At 38.4% G+C, this 20,925-nt stretch overlaps 1 protein-coding gene and 1 pseudogene across 4 annotated transcripts in view; one reads left to right on the forward strand and one right to left on the reverse strand.

The window, feature by feature from the left end:
- Nucleotides 1-20,925, reverse strand: part of Hycc2 (hyccin PI4KA lipid kinase complex subunit 2) — a 39,007-nt gene that overhangs the window by 8,836 nt on the left and 9,246 nt on the right. For 3 of the 4 annotated variants that reach the window (XM_090354591.1, XM_090354589.1, XM_090354590.1), the window contains exons 3-10: nucleotides 18,683-18,763; nucleotides 17,882-17,983; nucleotides 13,359-13,538; nucleotides 7,931-8,011; nucleotides 6,590-6,705; nucleotides 4,689-4,784; nucleotides 3,212-3,328; nucleotides 2,403-2,490 (exon numbers count right to left, since the gene is read on the reverse strand). In XM_090354591.1, the coding sequence (XP_090210717.1) occupies nucleotides 2,403-2,490; nucleotides 3,212-3,328; nucleotides 4,689-4,784; nucleotides 6,590-6,705; nucleotides 7,931-8,011; nucleotides 13,359-13,538; nucleotides 17,882-17,983; nucleotides 18,683-18,733 (831 nt within the window). In that variant the 5' untranslated portion in view covers nucleotides 18,734-18,763. Of the gene's footprint in view, nucleotides 1-2,402; nucleotides 2,491-3,211; nucleotides 3,329-4,688; nucleotides 4,785-6,589; nucleotides 6,706-7,930; nucleotides 8,012-13,358; nucleotides 13,539-17,118; nucleotides 17,175-17,881; nucleotides 17,984-18,682; nucleotides 18,764-20,925 lie in introns of those variants that run through there. The other variant, XM_090354592.1, reaches the window with a different exon arrangement.
- LOC150048621 (small nuclear ribonucleoprotein Sm D2 pseudogene) lies at nucleotides 327-740 on the forward strand (annotated as a pseudogene).

Raw genomic sequence — 20,925 nt, forward strand, 5'->3', positions numbered from 1 at the left:
CGAGGAAAGAACTCTACCACTAAGCTACATTCTCAGCCCAAGAATTTATTTTTAAAATATACCTCACTGATCTCTTGAAGTTGCTGTTCTTCAAAGAGAAAAAGAATTCTCAAAGTAAAAATGCTTAACACTTGCAACCTGATATAAAAGTTAGAGTAAGTTTTTCATCTTCAAATGATAAACAATATAGAGAATTTAACTCTAATGATCATCAGATTTTTTTGCAGTATCTGTTTCTACAAGGAGAAATTTGTCTTAAATATTTCTGGCATTAGAGGCAGCTGCAACACAGAGGGGACACCAGACTTGCAGATGCCACTGCCACCATGAGCCTCCTCAACAAGCCCAAGAGTGAGATGACCCCGGAGGAGCTGCAGAAGCCGGGAAGAGGAGTTTAACACAAGCCCACTCTATGTGCTCACGCAGTCAGTCAAGAACAACACCCAGGTGCTCATCAACCGTGACAATGAGAAGCTCTGGGGCCAGGAGAAGGCCTGGAACAGGCACTGCAATATGGTCCTGAGGGACATGAAGGAGATGCAGACAGCGTACCCCAAGAGCAGTAAGGGCAAGAATCCAAGCCGGTCAACAAGGACTGCTACATCTCCAAGATGCGCCTGTCTGGGGACTCGGTTATCGTGGTCTTAGGGAACCCCCTCATCACAGGCAAGTGGGGGCAGCCTTGCCCCACACAAAGATCTGCCTTTTGTGATGGGAATAAAGTCCTCTTTTATTTCTAATATATATATTATATATATATTATATATATATATATATATTTTTTTTTTTTCCCCTGTCATTGTGTCCCACTACTTTCTGTTTGCTCCCTCAGGAGATCAAGAAGCCTGGTTGGTAACCAAATGCCATTTGAATTTGTAGATTAACTGGTGTTTGACTTTAGCCTTATCAGTAATATAAATGATGCCTATTTTGTCCATCTGTCAACTGTTGTTTTTTTTTTTTGCCTGTCCTAGGGACTGAAACTCAGGGCCTGAGCACTGTCCTTGAGTTTTCTCAAGACTAGAGCTCTACCACTTGAGCCACAGCACCATTTCTGTCTTTTTCTATATATGTGTTACTGAGGAATCAAACCCAGGTCTTTGTGCATGCATGCTAGGCAAGCACTCAACTGTTTTTCTTAACATGTGGCTCTAGATCTGAACAGTGAAAAGGGTATTTATTATTTACTGTGTACCTCAGATATCACCAATAATAAAGGAATATTCTAAAACAAGAGATTACTAATATGTTAATCTATTTTTTTTTCCTCCTCAGTCAAAGGGGGAAAAAAAAAAAGAAAAAGAAAAAATGTCAGAAGTGGAGGTACAGCTTAAGTGGTAGGATACTAGCTTGAAACAAAAAAGCTGAGGGATAGTATCCAGGCTCTGAGTTCAAGCTCTAGGATTAGCAAAAGGAAAAAAAAAGACTGCTTTATAATCTAAAGGTGTATATGTGTCTTTAGTGACTTGTTCTATCACTTAAGCTTAGGAAGTCTGTATTTTCTAAAAAAGAAATGAGAGAAAAGGGTATTTTGTTTGAACAGGGTTTGAACTCAGAGCCTTGTGTTACTCAGCTTTCTTGGCTAATGACTGGTACTCTAACTTCTTTTCTTCTTTTTTGCCAGTCCTGGGGCTTGAACTCAGGGCCTGAGCACTGTCCTTGGGCCTTCTCAAGGCTAGAGTTTACCACTTGAGCCACAGCACCACTTCTAGCCTTTTCTATGTATGCGGAATGAGGAATTAAACGTGGTCTTTGTGCATGCTAGGCAAGCCACTCTACCACTAGGCCAAACTAACGGCTGAACTTTATTTTTATTCTTAATTAAACATACTTAGTGCCACAAAAGAATAAATACGCCTCTAGAAAAATAAACCAAAATAAACCTCTATTCTTTTTTTTGGGGGGGGGGGAGGGTTGGGCATGGAACTTGAACTCGGAGCGTGAGCTCCTTTCTTTTAGCCTGAATTTTTTTTGCTCAAGGCTAACACTCTACTACTTTGAGCCTCAGCACCACTTATAGTCTTTTGTCTGTTAATTTAAAATAAAAACCTCACAGACTTTTCTGTCCCATCTGGCTATGGGCCGAAATCCTCAGATCTCAGCTTCTTGGGTAGCTAGGATTATAGATGTAATTCACCAGTGCCCAGCTAAGCCTCTGATCTTTATGAAACAAAAAAGAGTTGGGTGGGAATGTGGCTTAGTGGTAGAATGCTTATGGAGCATGCAGGAAGCCCTGGGTTCAACTCATCAGTACCACATACACAGAAAGACCAGAAATGTGCTGTGGCTCAAGTGGGAGAACACCAGCCTCAAGTGAAAAAGCCAACTGAGATCATGGGGCCCTGACTTCAAGCCCCATAAGAGCACAGAAACCCAACAGAAGAGCAAATACAATAACTTACCAGTAGTGGTTGAGAAAAGAGTTCTAGTTGCGCTCTGTAAATGATGTCATCGAGTACTTCCTGGCCAAGGTCCCACTGTCCATTATACCTGTGGAAAAGCAGATGGTGTATTTCTTCTTCCTCCATGGTGCTTGAGTGCTGTCCCATAGTGTTCTCACTTAAAGCTAGTGCTCCACCACTTGGAGCCATAGCGCCACTTCTATTTTGGGGATGGTTAATTGGAGATAAGAGACTCACAGACTTTCCTGCCAGAGCTGGCTTTGAACCAAGATCCTCAGATCTCACACTCCTGAGTAGTTAGGATTAGAGGTGTGAGCCATTGGCGCCTACCTAGTAAATATCTTTACTACTGTTCTATTTTGGTTATAAAATGAGATTTTCACATCTATTTTTTAAATCATTTCATTCCTAACTGGCCACAGTTTGGGTTGCAATAACCAATAAAAGGTAATTTCAAATACTATGTTTGAAGTAGGTATAGATGTTTCTTCACAAAGATTCTTTCATACCAAGTCTTGATATTTAGAGTAATCTATTTAATGAATCCATGAAAACTTGGGATTTTGAACCACATAGTTTTTAGTATGAAAAACCTGAAAATTTCTAAGTTGATTCCAGCTAATGATGAGTTAAGTATATATTGCCTATTTTTAAAATACTGATAGGAAACAGTATCTGCAAAATGTGGTAACATGCTCATTATGGAATAAAAGATTCTGTATTGTGTTAGATAAGGCAGAAAGAGAAAAAATAAAAAAGCTTCCAAACACTAGGAAAAATTCATATAATTTCAGATTCCACAAACTTACATGGCATAATAGACCCCAGTGAGAAGTTGCACCATAAATTCAGGAACTATTACTATCCGACCACAGAGTTCCTTCCAGGGTTTTTCATGTTGCCGTGGAAACCCACTCACACAAACCCTAGGAAAATACAATAGTATGTACAGCTTCCTGGCTCATTCAATACAGCAGTTTTTGCTTTCATAAATTATTCCATTACTCATTTTTCAAGTACCTATCGCTAGTCACTAATCTGGGTATCAAACATTTACAAACAAGTAAAAGATTCAAAAAATACGTATCTGTGCCCCATTCATAAAGCATATACGCTAATGAATTACATCAATAAAAGAAACAATTTTTATCAGATAGCTAAGCTTCTCTTTCACAAACATCTTTCTACACATAAACATATCTTTTATTAATAGCCTCATGAGACTGAATTACTAGAATTACATGATGACATTTGCTGTTGTTTGTCGACTATTATTGAATATTTGGCAGTCTTATAATTTTATGTAAATTAAAACACACAAAAGGGCTGTCTATTAATATTCTTGGTTGCAAAGCTTAGCATTGTAAAGCCTAGGCCAGGGCATAGCCTAGTGGTAGCATGCATGAAGCCCTGGGTTCCATTCCTCAGTACCACATACACAGAAAAAGCCAGAAGTGGAACTCTGCCAGAAGTGGCAGGGCACTAGCCTTGAGCAGAACAGTGCCCAAGGACAGTGCCCAGGCCCTGAGTTCAAGCCACAGGCCTGGAAAAAAAAGCCTAGCATTAGGCTTGGTCTGTTCCTCCCATAATGAATACACTGTGAATAATCTCAGACAGGAAGGTTTGTTGCATACAGCAGTTCCATATGTTAAGGCCACAACCTTCCAGAAGTTACTAGGTAAGAATGTTCTTTGTTTTCCTATTGATCCCATACTAAGATCTGGCCTTTCAAGAGACTGTTCAAAGACTGTTAATCTATTGTTAAAAGGTTCATGTTCTACCATTTGAGGCATAGCTCCACTTTAGATTATGGCTGCATAAATGGAGACTCTGGTAAGAAGCCTCAGACTTTCATCCAGGCTTATCTACAAGTCTGATTTAATGGGATTATAACCTATGAAATACATAGACTATCTCCCACACCAAAAAAAACAGACAATTGCTTCAGTTGCTTAACTTAATACAAAGGTAGTTATTTGTAAAATGTTAAAAAAAAAACCAGAAAAGCTCATATTCTATAAGATTTCCCTCAAACATCAGTTTTTCAAAACTCTAACATTATTTATAAAATGTGGCAACCATTGAGTAATTAGATATAGCATTAAACAATTCAGATAGTTTAAACACTCACAAGATAACAAGGATTTCAACAGGAATGTAAGCATCCTGAGTTTTATTTGCTACTATATCACAAAACATTAGAATAGTATTTAGCAGAGAAATATGGTCAGTAAGTATTTGTCAATTAGCTGAATGAATATATTTAACAATCATTACTTCTCTTACCTGGAGCCCATCCGACAAAGAGACTGGTATGATGAGGCTGGCATATACACAATGGCAGAATTATAGCACAACATGAGAAAACTCAGGACTTCAAACCTGACAAAAATGGGAAAAAGTTTTGTTTTGGGTGGGTCATGGGGCTTGAACTTGACTTGGACGCTGTCCCTGAGCTCACGGCTACCGCCCTACCCCTGGGCCTGGGCATTGTCCCTGTGCTCTGTAGCTCAAGGCTACTGACCTATCCTTGAGCCAGGCCCCACTTCTTCTGGAGGTTAACTGGAGATAAAGAGTTTCAGGTCCTTTTGAGCCTGGGCTGGCTTTGAACTGGCTTTGAACAGTGATCCTCAGATCAGCCTCCAGAATAGCTAGGATTACAGGTGTGAGCCATGCGCCCAGCTGTTCTTTTAGCTTTTTGTTTTTTCTTTACCAGTCCTGGGGCTTGAAGTCAAGGCCTGGGCATTGTCCTAGGACACGTTTTGCTCTAGGCTAGTGCTCTGTCACTTGAGCCACAGCACCACTTCCAGCTTTTTCTGAATATGTGGTACAGGGGAATTGAATCCAGGGCTTCTACCACTAGGCTCCCAGCCCTGGTTTTTGTTCTCTTAATTATGTCATAAACCTTGCTGCCATCTATGTTTTCTTCTTCAAACAAATCATTGTGTTTGAGCAGATGACTTCCTTAACAATAGAAGTCTACTGTCTTCCCATCAATTACATGATACAATGCAAACTTCTCCCACAATCTTTTAAACTCCTTAGTGTAAGGTACTACCTTCCTAGCCGCCTTCTCCCTCCACTGTCCACAAGTATCACTGCATCAGTCTACTTAGTATTCCGTGAATATGCCAAAACTTCCATGAATTCTTGCTCTTATACATGCTGATCTTTCCTATTAAATATATGTTTTCTTTTTTGAAATTTGTGCTGAAATTATAAGTCCTGTCCTCTTTCTTTCTTCTTCCTTTTTTTCCCAGAGGGCCACAGGATTGGTGGTTTTAGAAATCATACCAGGAGGGGCCGGGAGTTTGGCCTAGTGGTTAAAGTGCTTGCCTAGCATGCATGAAGACCCGGGTTCGATTCCTCGGTACCACATACATAGAAAAAAGCCGGAAGTGGTGCTGAGGCTCAAGTGGTAGAGCTCTAGCCTTGAGAAAGTCCAAGGACAGTGCTCAGCCCTGAGCTCAAGCCCAGGACTGGCAAAAAAAAAAAAAAAAAGAAATCATACCAGGGCCTTGTGCCTGTTGGTAAATACCACTGAGCTACACTCCCAAGATCAACTAAGTTATAAAGCCATTGTTAATTATCCTACCTAAAGAAAAATGGACCCTTATTTGTGTAGATCTAAAAACATTTAGCCTACAAAACTGTAATTCTCTGCCTCTACCTCCATTTCACCCACTTATTAGTTAATAACTGTAGAAGACAGATTCTGAGATTTTTTCCTTCTCTATTGTTAATGTCCAGCAATGTCTAACATAACAGCTTAATAAACATTTATTTGATAAAGCTTTATTAATATTTATACATATTCTAAGAAAAAGCTTCTAAATCTGGTTGCACACTTAGGTAAGTAAAGGACTTATGCCTGTAATCCTAGCTTCTCAGAAGGCTTTGAGGATTGTGGTTTGAAGCCAGCCTGAACCAGAAAGACTCTGAGTCTCTTGCCTCCAATTAAACACCAGAAAACTGAAAGTGGAGCTTTGGCTCAAGTTGCAGACCATTTAGCACAAAATTTCAGCATTCTGGATTTCATGTTACTTAAATTAGGAATCTGCATCTGTACTAAATTTCACTATAATATGATATATTTACTTTGGATCTCTTCTTATATCAAACTTGAACAGATTAGCACTATTAAGCATAAATTCACAACTATTACTTTTTACAGTTTTGATGGTTACCGGTTTTGTGCAGTAAATGTTTCCCTCTGAGGATGAAGATCGCTATAAACAACTCTGATGAGATCATGCTGACACAATGCTCCTTCTGTCAAAGCCATAGATCCAATTGTTGAGGGCTACAAGAATAAGGTGTAATATGAAATAGTTTCTCTAAAATGAAGTAAAAACCTGTATCATGCAGTTATATTTAATTTTAAGTAAAAGGCAGTTTCAAATAATTCTTTTTGTTTTTTTTCTGTTTGGTCATGGGACTTGAAGTCGGCCTGGGCATTGTCCCTGAGCTCAAGGCTACCATCCTACCCCTTGAGCCACAGCACCATTTCTTGTTTTTCTAGTGGTAAATTGGAGATAAGAGTTTCATAGACTTTGGACTATGGAACAGGCTGGCTTTGAACTATGATCCTCAGATCTTAGCTTCCTGAGTAGCTAGGATTACAGGCATGAGCCACTGTGCACAGCTTCTAATAATTCTTTTAAAAAAATCTTTTGCTTTTCAATTATATATACTGTAAAGATTTTGGGGGAAATTATGTGTATGAAATGCATAACACTATACATGTACTACTTTTTTTTAAGGTTATGCATATATAGGAAGCAATAAGAATTAGTTACTGAAAAGACTGAAAGGCCAGGTGCTGTGGGTTCCTGAGCTGAAGAGCTCAGGGACAGTGTCCAGGTCCAGAGTTCATTCAAGTCCCATGACTAATCACAAAAAAAAAGATAATATAGATTTTTATTTCCTTTTTTTTGGACAATCCTGGGGCTTAAATTCAGAGTCTGGGCACTATTCTTGAGCTTTCTCAAGGCTAATGCTTGCCACTTGAGCCACAGCACTACTTCCAGATTTTTCTGTGTATGTGGTATGGAGGAATTGAACTCAGGGCTTCATAAATGCTAGGTAAGCAATCTATCATAGGCTATACTCCCAGCCCCATGTTTTCTAACATTTCTACATCACTTAATTATATAACAAAAATGAAATTTATGAACCAAAAAGAAACAAAAACTATTTTCTGCCTCTCTTGCCACAAATCAATCTGATATCACTATAATAACAAATATCTATTTTTTTTTTTCCCTGTCAGCTGTGGGACTTGAGATCAGGGCCTGAGTACTGTCCCTGGGCTTTCTCAAGGCTAGAGCTCTACCACTTGAACCACAGCACCACTTCTGGCTTTTTCTGTAAATGTGATACCAAGGTATCAAAGCCAGGGTTTCGTGCATGACAGGCAAGCACTCCCAGCCTACCCTAGGCCACACTCCCAGCCCCAAAGCTGACTTTTTAATCCTGTAATGAATGTAATTTTGAACTATGATTATTACTTATTCAATATTACTTACTTCATGGTATATTGAAGGTTTGGATAAGGAAGGAATAGTGAAAGATAGCACTTTATTGTTTCCATCTTTATCAGCAATTTCCTACAATCAAAAAATATACAAAGATAAAGATATAATCTCAGCTCTATACTATAAAATAGTACCTTCTTAATTTATAGACTATATCACTGTTAATTAAGGAAGGAGGTTTTTACAAATAGAAACATATACAAATTTTACCAGCCTATCATATCTTTTCTAACTTATTAGCCAATTTGTGTGCTTTGGTAGTATAATAATAATCCAGAAAAACTGAAAATATTGCTGAATCAAGCATAATATGACAGCTAAGAAACAAAAAAATTGTTAAATTTACACAGAGAACAGGGGGAAGTATCATTGAGCAAAATATTATAATTAAAGATCTTAGTCTAGAGACCCACAGGAAGACATTCAAATATACAAGGAATTTGTTCTACGTTTACTGAAGCATAAATAACAAATACAAATTACATGTACTTATAGCATATAATGTGGTATGTTTACACCATGAAATTATCAAAATCAAGCTAATTAGTGCATAGCATAAAAGAAACTGCTGTAATAAACTATGACCTGAAATAAGCTACATGTTAATACAAAAAAATTAGTCTATATGATTAAAGTAAATCCATATCTAGATAATTTCTATTAAATTGAGAAAAAATTCTTGTGTTTTTATTGTTCTTCCTGGGATTCCTGTAGTTGTTGCTTGGAAACAGCTTCTCACTCACATAGTCTACTCTGGCCTCCAAATTATATTCTGCCTCAGCCTCCTGACTGCTGGTATTATAGGTGGGGCATGATTTTTGGGGTTTTTTTGGTCTGTCTGTTGTGGGCTTAACTCTGGGCCTGGGCATTGTCTCTAAGCTCTTCAGCTCAGGGCTAGTGCTCTACCACTTAAGCCACACTTGGTTTTCTACCACTTGGTTTTCTGATGGTTAAATGGAGATAAGTCTTACGGACTTTTGCCTCCACGCTGGCTTTGAATTGTGATCCTCAGATATCAGCCTCCTGAGTAGCTAGGATTACAGGAATGAGCCACCAGTACCCTGCTTCCTTGTAATGTTTTTGAAAAGCACTTTTTCTTTTCATAGTAAACCAATAGTACCCTTGATTTCTCTAGACTCTTGAATATTGCGTCTTGCCCAGGTATTGCCAAGTATCAGTCTACATACAACAGCAGTCTGGAATAAAGTAGTGCTACATTTCTTCTTTTCCCCACTTCTTTACTTTTATATTTCTTTTCCAACTAAACTCAGTAATATTCATACAGAGATTTTGCCTAGTATACCTGGATAGTAGACAGTCAGAGACTGAGTAGCTACACAGCATTAAAAAAAAAAAAAAAAGACAGTAAGGACAACAAGTATTATCACCAAACACATAGCTCAAAGAATTTCCCAATAGAGCTCATTTTTTAGTTTACTATGCCACAAGAGAGTACCGATTACAAGTGTGCAATGACCTTATATCTAATTTTGGCAGAAAAAATGTCCCTAGAGAGCTCACGCAGCTTCTTTGTAGTCAAACTAGTTAGCATTAGATCTGAACCACTGTATCTCAAATAATATTTGGCTAAAATAAAAAGGTTGATTTCGGGCCAGGTGTTTGGCATAGTGGTAGAGTACTTGCCTAGCATGTACAAAGAACCAGGCTCGATTTCTGAGAAGGAGGTCTTTAGAACATGCTGTGGTTCAAATGTCAGAGAAAGCCCAAGGACAGTGCTTAGGCCCTGATTTCAAGCCCCAGGACTGGCAAAAAAAAAAAAAAAGTTGATTTACATCAAGGAATTTATATATCAAAGGTATAAAAGAAAAATTTCCAACAATATTTTATGAAGTACATGTACATATAATTATTAAATTTACAAATTGCTATGTCAAATTTTTATGATCAAACTACACTTTCAGAAGTGGGGTTCGTCATTCTAGAGGGGTTTTTTTGGGGAGAGAGGGAGTTTGGTCAGTCATGGGGCCTGAACTTTGGGCCTAGGCACTGTCCCTGAGCTCTTCAGTCAGAGGACCACTTCCTATTTTCTGGAGGTTAATTGGATTTAAGAGTCTCATGGACTTTCACGCCCAGGCTGGCTTTGAACTGTCATCCTCAGATCTCAGCCTCCTGAGTAGCTAGGATTACAGATATGAGCCACCAGCACCCGGACAAACTAGAATTTGACCTCTGGGTCTTACTACACAAGTTCTTCACTATTTGAACATTCCCAAGTCAAAATGCTAACATTTGAATTGAAATTTTATAGAAGCAAATCTTATGTCCTAAGAAGCCTATTTAATTGGTTTGTTAATCATTCTTTCCTCAATAACAGATTCATAAAACTCATAATTCAGTGAGTTCTGGTAACTGTCCACTTCTGTACAGAGGTACGTAAAAGCAGAATCTCAATGTTGTGCTATTTTATTCCCTTGTTGACTAACTTTGCAGAAGTGTCTTATGTGAATGTTCTTAAATTCTCCCCGATTTTCACATTCTTTCCTATGGTTCTTGTAATCTTTTAGGTAATTCCTTTTCAAAGTATCTTTCTCATCTATAAGAAATAATCAACCCTACGATCCCGCCATACCACTCCTGTGCATCTATCCTGAACTTCAAAACCCAGGATATGATAAGGACACCTGCTCAGCTATGTTCATCTTTGCACTATTCACAATAGCTAAGCAATGGAAACAACCCAGATGCCCTATTGCAAAGGAATGGATACAAAAAAATGTGACATACACACACACACACACACACACACACACACACACAATGGAATTCTACATAGCCAAAAGACAAGATAAAATAATGGCATTCACTGGGAAGTGGATGAAGCTAGAGCGAATCATGTTGAGTGAGATAAGTCAAGACCAAAGGAACAAAAGGCCCATAGTATCCTTAATATGTGGCTATTAGATCCAAACAGTACAAGAGCCAGGACTCAGTATTTGCATACCCGATGCTATGGACATGGTATTGGAAATATAAACATAACTACATAGACATAAAAATCTACGATAGGCTATATACTCTATAGATAAAATGGGTTTTTTTTTTTGCCAGTCCTGGGCTTGAGCTCAGGACCTAAGCACTGTCCTTAGACTTTCTCAAGGCTAGAGCTCTACCACTTGAGCCACAGCACCACTTCTGGCTTTTTTATATGTACGTGGTACTGAGGAATCAAACCCGTGTCTTTGTGCATGCTAGACAAGCACTCTACCACTAGGCCAAACTCCCGGCCCGACATAATGTTTTAGTACATAGATTGATGCTTAATTTTAATTATGTTCTAAAACCTAAGTGCCAGTGATTATATACAGAGATTCCCTTCTTAAATACTTGTTTGTTAAACATGACATTTGAAATATGTAAAAATCAATGTTAAAAAATGCTTTAATAAAAAATTAAAAACAAATAATCAAGCTAGGTACTGATGGCTCACTCCTATGTAATCCTAGTAACTTAGGAGGCTGAAATCTAAGGATCACAGTTCCAAGGCCGCAAATGAAGATCCAAGAGAGACTCTTGTCTCTAATTACCCAGCAAAAAGCCAGAACTGGAAGCATGGCTAAAGTGATAGAGTACCAATTGTGAATGAAAAAGCTGAGCAAGAATATGAGGTCTTGGGGCCAAGAGTTTGGCCTAGTGGTAGAGTGCTTGCCTAGCATGCACAAAGATCCGGGTTCAATTCCTCAGTACCACTTACATAGCAAAAAGCCAGAAGTGGTGTTGAGGCTCAAGTGGTAGAGTGCTAGCCTTGAGAAAGTCCAAGGACAGTGCTCAGGCCCTGAGCTCAAGCCCAGGACTGGCAAAAAAAAAAAAAAAAAAAAAGAATATGAGGTCTTGATACAAAGAAAAACTCAAATATGCAAGCCTCAGTCTTCAAATTCTACATCACTGCCTGACCCTAGCTACTAAGGAGGCTGAAATCTGAGGATCAGGGTTCAAAGCCAACTCAGCACAAAAATTCTGTGAGACTCTTATCTCCAATTAACCACCAGAAAACCAGAAGTGGTGTTATGGCTCAAGTGGTAGAGCATTAGCATTGAGCTGAAGAGCTCAGGGGCAGCAACAAGACCCAGAGTTCAAGCCCAAAGACGGATATACCACCACCCCCTCCAAATTCTACCATGGGCTCTAGCATCACCCTGTAGTTTCCATGTGTTCCTACTCAGAATAAATCATAATATGTTAAACCATGTAATATACTTTTCCCCTTAATATTCTCCCTTAAAGAAACAATTCTATGTCTATTCCTCACTTTAATTACATAGTAAACTTTAAAAATATGATTATATTCAACTTTTAAGTCTCTGAACAGCAACTAGATGCATGTTCCTAATACATAATAAAATTCTTCTGCTCAAAATTCTCCAATTAGTTATCTAATGCTCATTAAATAAAACCTAAACTCTTCACTTTTAAAAAAGACTCTCTAAGACTGATAATCTGGCCTAATGGTAGCGTGCTTGCCTAGAATGCACAAAAACCTGCGTTCAATTCCTCAGTACCACATATATAGAAAAGGCAGAAAATAGGGGCTGTGGCTCAAGTGGTAGAGCTCTAGTCTTGTGAAGGCCCAAGGGCAGTGCTGTGTATACAGTATATTTTCTGTGTAAGTTGTCATAAAAGCAAAACCTTTTTTTGTACAAAAAACTTAAGATGGGGCCGGGAGTTTAGCCTAGTGGTAGAGTGCTTGCCTGCATGCACAAAGACCCAGGTGCAATTTCTCAGTACCACATACATAGAAAAGCCAGAAGTGGTGCCGTGGCTCAATTGGTAGAGTGCTACCCTTGAAGAAAATCCAAGAACAGTGGTCAAGCCCTGAGTTCAAGACCTAGGACTGACAAAAAAAAGCAAGGTTTGCATAGAAAGGTTTCAGAAGGAAACTCAAAATCTTAGCTAAAATTATGACAGCCTTTTCTGAGGAAACAGTATCTAAGCTATGCCTCAAAAGAGATAATTTTGTCCAACTGAGATTGGGAGTAGGTAAGAGTTCAGGAAGAATTAATCAAATCAGCATAAGCAAAGAATAGAAAAGTCTAGTTGTGACCTGGAAAAAGGAAATGATTCTACTACTAGGCCAAACTCCCGGCCTTTCAACTCTTTTTTTTTTTTTTTAATAAATTATGATTTATTTAATGACCTTTGGCTTGTTTGGTAGTACCAAGGATTCAAACCCAGACATGCTAAGCACTCTACCACTAAGCCACATTCCCAACCCAACAACAAGTTTTGTTTTGTTTTGTGGGTCATGTGGCTTAAACTCTGGACCTGGGCACTGTTACCAGGGTCTGGGCCTTGTCCCTGAGCTCTTCAGCTCAAGGCTACCGAGTTCCCATGAGCCACAGCCCCAGTACCCATTTGCTAGTGGTTAATTGGCGATGAGAGTATCCTGTTATTTAGTGCTTACCAAGTTATAAATTCCTAAGAGAAGTGCTTCAATGCAGCCATTACTCTGTCTGTCTCGGCTAACTGTAAGCCGTAAATAAACCCACATTAATTCTGGCAAGAATTGCAGTGTGAACCTCTTAAGTCGAACTTCAGAGCTACGATAGAGTTCAAACAGCTGATGGCAGACAGGCTCCAGGAGCTAAAAGGAAAAAAATGTACATTAATTACTTCTATTCTTTTGGCTGTAACAGTATTTTTTTTTTGGCCCATTTTGGGGCTTGAACTCAGGGCCTGAGCACTGTCCTTGTGCTTTCTCAAGGCTAGACATCTACCACTGGAGTCACAGCACCACTTCTGGCTTTTCTATAAATGTGGTACCAAGGAATCAAACTCAGGTGTTCATGCATGCTAGGCAAGCACTCTACCACTAGGCCAAGCTCCCGGCCTATAACTATTTTTTTTTTTGCTTGAGCATTGTCCTTGTGCTTTCTCAAGGCTAGAGCTCTACCACTTGAGCCTCAGCACCACCAGCACCACTTCCAGCTTTTTTTTTTTCTATGCATGCGGTACCAAGGAATCGAACCCAGGTCTTTGTGCATGCTAGGCAAGCACTCTACCACTAGGCCAAACTCCCGGCCCCTAACTGTATTTTTTTAAAGACACACATACCTTTATAATATTTTAAGACAGTCTCAACATTAATTTTTCTATCTTTTGGGCCAATTCAACCAAAGCCTTTAATATGTATGTACAGTTCATATATTAAATAACTGATCAATCAACTAACCGTAAGAACTTTGTGCTATATAATGTTCCTATGCCTTTTTTTCTTTGTCGCCAGTCCTGGGTCTTGAACTCAGCTCCTGAGTACTGTTAGCCTCTCTGTGCTCAAGGCTAGCACTCTACCACTTGAGCCACAAGACCACTTCCAAGTTTTTCTGTTTATATGGTACTGACGAATTGAATCCAGGACTTCATGCATGACAAGCAAGCCCTCTACCATTTAGTTACATTCTCAGTCCCCCTTTTTGGGGGGCCGGATGGGGAGGTGGGGAGGTGATGGGGCTTAAAATCTGGCCTGGGCGCTGTCCCTGAGCTCTTCAGCTCAAAGATACCACCTACCCTGGGCCTAGGTGCTATCCCAGAGCTCTTCAGCACAAGGCTACCACTCTACCCTTAAGCCACAGCCAACTTCCCATTTTGTAGTAATTCATCGAAGAGTCTTTCTGGCTTTGTGTTGTTTGTATTGCAGGCTGGCTTTGAACCTTGATCCTCAGATCTCAGCCTCCCGAGTAGTCAGGATTACAGGCGTGAGCCACCGGCTTCCCAGCCTCATTTCTACCTTTTTTTTTGGCCAGTCCTGGGCTTGGGCTTAGGGCCTGAGCACTGTCTTGTGTTTTCTCAAGGCGAGAGCTCTACCACTTGAGCCACAGCATCATTTCTGGCTTTTTTTTCTATGTATGTGGTGCCAAGTAATCGAACTTGGGTCTTCATGCATGCTAGGCAAGCATTCTACCAGTAAGCCTGGAGTAACTAAAGACTGAACAAAATTTGGTATCACATTTATGCATATGAAAACTGGCCAGAAACTATAAAGTATTTTTAGGTTAAAATTTAACCTCTTAAAAAATGAATAATAATATAGTCATTTAGTACACTTTTTTTTTTTTTTTTTGCCAGTCCTGGCTTGAACGCAGGCCTGAGCACCATACTTGGGCTTTCTCAAGACTAGAGCTCTACCACTTAAGCAACACCACCATTTCTGGCTTTTTCTATGTATATGGTACTGAGGAATCGAACCTAGTTCTTTGTGCATGCTAGGCAAGCACTCTACCATATCACTAGGCCAAACTCCTAGTCCCAGGAAATACATATTCTTAAGAAAGTTTATGTCCTTAAACAAAATTGTCATAACTTCCAACTCATAAATGTTGTATAACCATTTTCTGAAATAATTTCTGTTGATCAAGTAGTATAATTGATTACATTTCTGAGTATTACAAAATCGGGATTTAAAAGGGGCACTCTTTTCAGTGAAGTCCAGATCAGTTTGTTTTCGTTTTAGTTTTGGCCTGTCATGGGGCCTGAACTCAGGGCCTGGGCACTGTCCTGAGACACTTTTTGCTCAAGGCTAGTGCTCTGCCACTCTTGAGCCACAGCCCATTTCTGGCTTTTTCTGTGTATGTGGTACTGAGAAATCAAACCCAGGGCGCCTCATGCATGCTAGGCGAGCACTCTACCATTAGGCTAAGCTCCTGGTCCCAGAACTGTTTTGAGATTCTACAAAACTTATTTTCTTTTTGAAGTCTGGAATATGGTTAGAAACCTTCTGATCTGACAGGAAGAAGGATGCAAACTCAACTTTACTCAATACTTACATTGATTATAATAATGAATCTTGTGTTTAAATCTCACAAGTTGTAATTTTTCAATTTCTAGGCATGACTATAAGGTCTTGCACACTAATATTATAAAGTATGACAAAGTATTAAAAATAACTTTTTAACTGGGTTCTGGTGGCTCATGCTGTAATCTTCACTACTCAAGAGGCTGAGATCTGAGAATCACAGTTCAAAGGCAGCCCAGGAGGCAAGAAAGTCCATGAGACTTTACCTCTAATTAACTACCAGAAAACTAGACATGGTAGAGCATTATCTCGAGCAAAAAGAACTCAGGAACAGTGCCTAGGCTGACAACAATCAGAAACTTTAAAAAAAAAAAAAATACCATAGTTTAGGGCCAGACATTTGGACTAGTGGTAGAGTACTTGCCTAGCATGCATGCAGACCCAGGTTCTATTTTCCTTGGTACCACATATAGAAAAAGTCAGAAGTGGTACTATGGTTCAAGTTAAAGAGCAAGCCTTGAGGGGAAAAAAAATGCCCAAAGACAGAACTCAGGCCCTGAGTTCAAGCTCCAGGACTGGAAAAAGATACATTTCAAACCTTGTAAGTCCTAATGGAAATGAAAGCGTATTAGAATCTTTTTTATGTCTCACAAAAGAGTAATTTCAATATCTACTATCTATCTACCTATCTATTGCATACTAAAGATTAAACCTTGGAACCTTTCATGTGTTGGGCAGGCACTCTACCAATGAGCTATATGTCAGCTTTATCAGTATTTATTATATCTTCATTGTATACATAATAAAATGGTAGACTCTATGAAAGTAAAAATATAGAATATATGACCATTGCCCATGTAGAGCTTACAATCTAAAAAGAAAGCATAAAATAGATTTTATTTTTGCCAGTCCTGGGCTTGAGCTCAGGGCCTGAACACTGTCCTTGGACTTTCTCATGGCTAGTGCTCTACCACATGAGCCATAGCACCACTTCCGGCTTTTTTCTTTGTATGTGGTACCGAGGAATCGAACCCAGGTCTTCGTGCATGCTAGGCAAGCACTCTACCACTAGGCCAAACTCCCGGCCCATAAAATAGATTTTAATATGCAAAGCTTAAATGTTAAAGACAGTACAAAACAATGGGTAGGAAAATACACACATTTATTATTCATACAGAATTCCAAATACTTGAGACTAAAGATATATATACATATGTATAAAATACATTATCCATACCTAAAGTTTTAAAACATGATGCAAGAAAAAAGCAAATGAATTCTGCAATTGCTGCTACAAACAGCAACAGGTGCAAGTCTGAGAGCCAATTCAAATTTAAGAGACAGGAAAGAAGGAGGTCAATAAGCAAGCTTTAGTGATAGGACAAAACTGAAGATGCACTTTGAGTTAAGCTGCTGGTTAGAAGACGATTACCTGAACTTCTTCAAACTCACTCCAGTACACAGCAGAGGCACTCGTGGAGGCTGTATCTGGGAAGATAAGAAGCTACTTTCCTGTGTGTTCCTTTCATTTCATTTTAAAGCATACATGAATTCAGTGGGCTAAAACTCTATGTCGTACTACTGTGTTAATGGAAAGATAATGTGTGTATATATGACATAAGTAAGTTACATACAGATTCAACAGCTGCATTTTTAACCTTCTATCGCAAAGTTGAAGAACAGTAAACTATTATTCTAAGTTTACTGATATTAGCAGTTTAGACCAAAAAGTATGTCCTCTAACTTTTCCTCAGGGTAAACATAATAAATAGCAGCATTATGAATTTGATTTTACTGATTAGAGTGACTAGAAAATAGCTCTTTATTATCAATAAGATAACAGTAAACAATACTCAAATAAACAAAGCAGAATAGGTAGACTGTTAACAATCTGCTTTCCAGAGTAGGAACAAGAACAGGAAAAAGTTTCAAATTAAATAAATCATCCACTGAGACGATGGTCACTCAAATCAAGAATCAAAACATATTGCTTAACAGGAAAAAAAAATGACCGAAACATATTTGAAAATAGAGAGAACTGGAAAAGCCAAAGCAACCATCAGAATGAAAAATAGCAGGTAGAAAATTTCCAGATCTGCAGGTAAAGACAGAAAACTATAAAACTTAGGTTTATGTGTTTTAATACATGTTAACATGTCACTATGCAGAAATTATTTTTAAAAAACTTTTCCTACCTCATTATCTGAATCTTGAATAACTTTATAGAGGGCTGGTACAAGTGTTTTTTTCCTGTGTAAAGTTGCTGCATAATTGGTGATTTGAGTGTCAGGTAATGCCTAAAAGAAATTGGGAGACAACAAAAGTGAGTAGTATTTGGGAAATAAGGAACTTTATTTTGTTTTTTCCTAAGTGCCTCTTGAAAACTATTTAAGAGTTCAATGAAAAAAGTAAAAATAATATAGGAAATAACCAGGAGGTAATAAAAGAAATAATACAATTCTTCTAACTACTCACCAATGAAAGCTGAATACAAATCATATTATCACAGCTGAATTTTGAGAAATGCACCACCTTAAACTAATCCAATCTAAAAAATAGGATGGCCCGGGAAGTAATGCTGTGGCTCAAGTGGTAGAGTGCTAGCCTTGAGCAGAAAAAAAAAATAGCTCAGGGACAATGCTCAGGCCCTGAATTCAGGAAAAAACAAAACCCATTTGATTTAATTACAGGAAATAAAAATAAGACACAAATCAAATTTTCGTGCCTTACTGAACATATCTCAAGTATCTCATCAATCCTAACAACTCATTCAAACTATTAAGTATTCATAAAGCTGGTGTGGAAAAAAATCCTAACAATTATATTCATTTTTACCTAATCTCTCTAGTCCTTATTCAATTGATGTGCTTTAAAGAATAGAAAAACATCTCATATTAAGACATTTCCATTTCATAGTATACTTGTTATATATCCACAGAACAGTAACTGAATTAGTGCATATAGAATCATGGATTATTATCCCCAATGCAATGTACCTTGAATTCTGATAACCATTCTTCTACAACACCACGTTCAGATCCCAGCATCTTCTATTAGTTTCTAGTCTTCTTTTATCTCTAAAATAAAATTAAACCTCAAGATAGCATAAAATCCTATAACAAAGGGGTATAAGGTATATCTTTCACTAAAGGAAAAAATTAATCAATCCATAATTTAGATAAAGAGATGTTTTTAAATTTGAAGCACAATTAAAACAAAAAATTCCAGAAATAAACCCAATTTTTAATGTCACATTTAAAACTAGTATCCTAATTGTTTGACATATTCCTACTTCAAAGTACCAAAGAAAATGTCTTGAGTGAAATTAAATTGTACATTATCCAAGTCAAATGCAGTCTATCAAATGAGAGTGCATTATACCTCACAGAACAAACTATGTAAGAGATTATAAATGACAGAATACAAAACCCTGAATTCAAGCCCCAGTATCAACACACACACACACACACACACACACACACACACACACACACACACACACACACACAGCACTATTTGAAGTGCTATACAAACAAAGATTTCAAACAGAATCTGTTATGTGAATTTTCAGATTTTTTTCTGCTCTTAAGATACAAATGAGGGGGCTGGGAGTTTGGCGTAGTGGTAGAGTGCTTGCCTAGCATGCATGAAAACCCAGGTTCGATTCCTCAGTACCACATATGTAGCAAAAAGCCAGAAGTGGTGCTGTAGCTCAAGTGGTAGAGCCCTAGCCTTGAGAAAATCCAGGGACAGTGCTCAGGCCCTGAGCCCAAGCCCAGGACTGGCAAAAAAAAAAAAAAAAAAAAAAATACAAATGAATTTCTTCAAATAAATTATAAAAGAAAATGAAAAAATTCAAATTAAAAGATAAGAATATATAACACATACACGAGTGCTAAGTTTGACGGCTTACATCAATAATGTAAGCACTTACGAGTATGGGGCAGGCTGAGGCAAGCCTACATTACACAGTGAGTTGGAAGTCAACCTCAGCAACATACCAAGACTCTGTTTGAAAAAAAAAAGTGTGTGTATGTGTATGTAAGTAGGTATGTGTGTGTGGTGTATACGTGTGTACACCAAAGTATAAATTTTATTTGAAACCTAATTCAAGAACTAAAACTGAAGAAACACACTAGAATAAAATTGAGAATATTAAATTAAGGAATTATTGTCGTTTATTTTTGCTTTTTTTCTTTTTTGCCAGTCCTAGGGCTTGAACTCAGGGCATGAGCACTGTTCTCGGGCTTTTTTCCTCAAGGTTAGAGCTCTACCAATTGAGCCACAGCATCACTTCCAGTTTTCTATGTCTGTGATACTGAGGAATCAAACCCCGATCTTCGTGCATGGTAGGCAAGCACTCTATGACTAGGCCAAACTCCTAGCCCATATTTTTACATTTGATAACAGCACTATGTTTTCCAAAATAGTACTTTTCTCTTAGAAATTCATACGGAAACATTTATAGGTGGAATAATGTCTGACTGGACTTAAACTGAACTTGAGTTCTTCACCCTGTCACAGCCTCTACCTTCTGAGTCTTTTTAAGATAAGACTACACCTTAACTCTCAAGTCTGCTAGATGCTCATCTTACTGATCACAATTTTATGTCTTCCTGCAGTGAAAGTTTTAGCTGATACAGATGAGGACAGTAGTGTTAGTTTGCCTATAACTGTTATGGAGACTAATAAAAAGTTTCAGTAAGATGACCTTTTTTTTTTTTTTTTTTGCCAGTCCTGGAGCTTGAACTCAGGGCCTGGGCACTGTCCTTGGACACTTTTTTGCTCAAGGCTCATACCCTGCCACTTGAGCCACAGTGCCACTTCCAGCTTTTTCTGAGTGTGTGGTACCAAGGAATTGAACTCAGGACTTTGTGCATGCTAGGCCAGCACTCTACCACTAGGCCATGCTCCCTGCCCAAGATCATCTTTTTATCAACTTAAACCCTTAAAGCTGTGTCTGTCAGTCACATGACCTTACACTGCCTTTGGGAATTTTGTTCTTTGCTCCAAGTTGTGATTTGTTAAAATGAGCCATTCCACAACCTTGTCCTGGCAATCCCTTCTGCATTCCCACCAGGTGTTTCTCTGAAGAGATTCTACTACAAAATTTTGCTCCTTCCCAATCTTCTCCTTTATCTGTTTTAGAATGAGTTGGCGTTTATGAAAACAGTATACTGGTTGGAATTTATCACGCTGTTGGGTTAAAGCCACAATGGATTTAGGAATGAGAATTTCT

Source organism: Megascapheus bottae, chromosome 21, assembly GCF_031878675.1.
Source record: "Megascapheus bottae isolate mThoBot1 chromosome 21, mThoBot2.hap1, whole genome shotgun sequence".
NCBI lineage: Eukaryota > Metazoa > Chordata > Mammalia > Rodentia > Geomyidae > Megascapheus > Megascapheus bottae.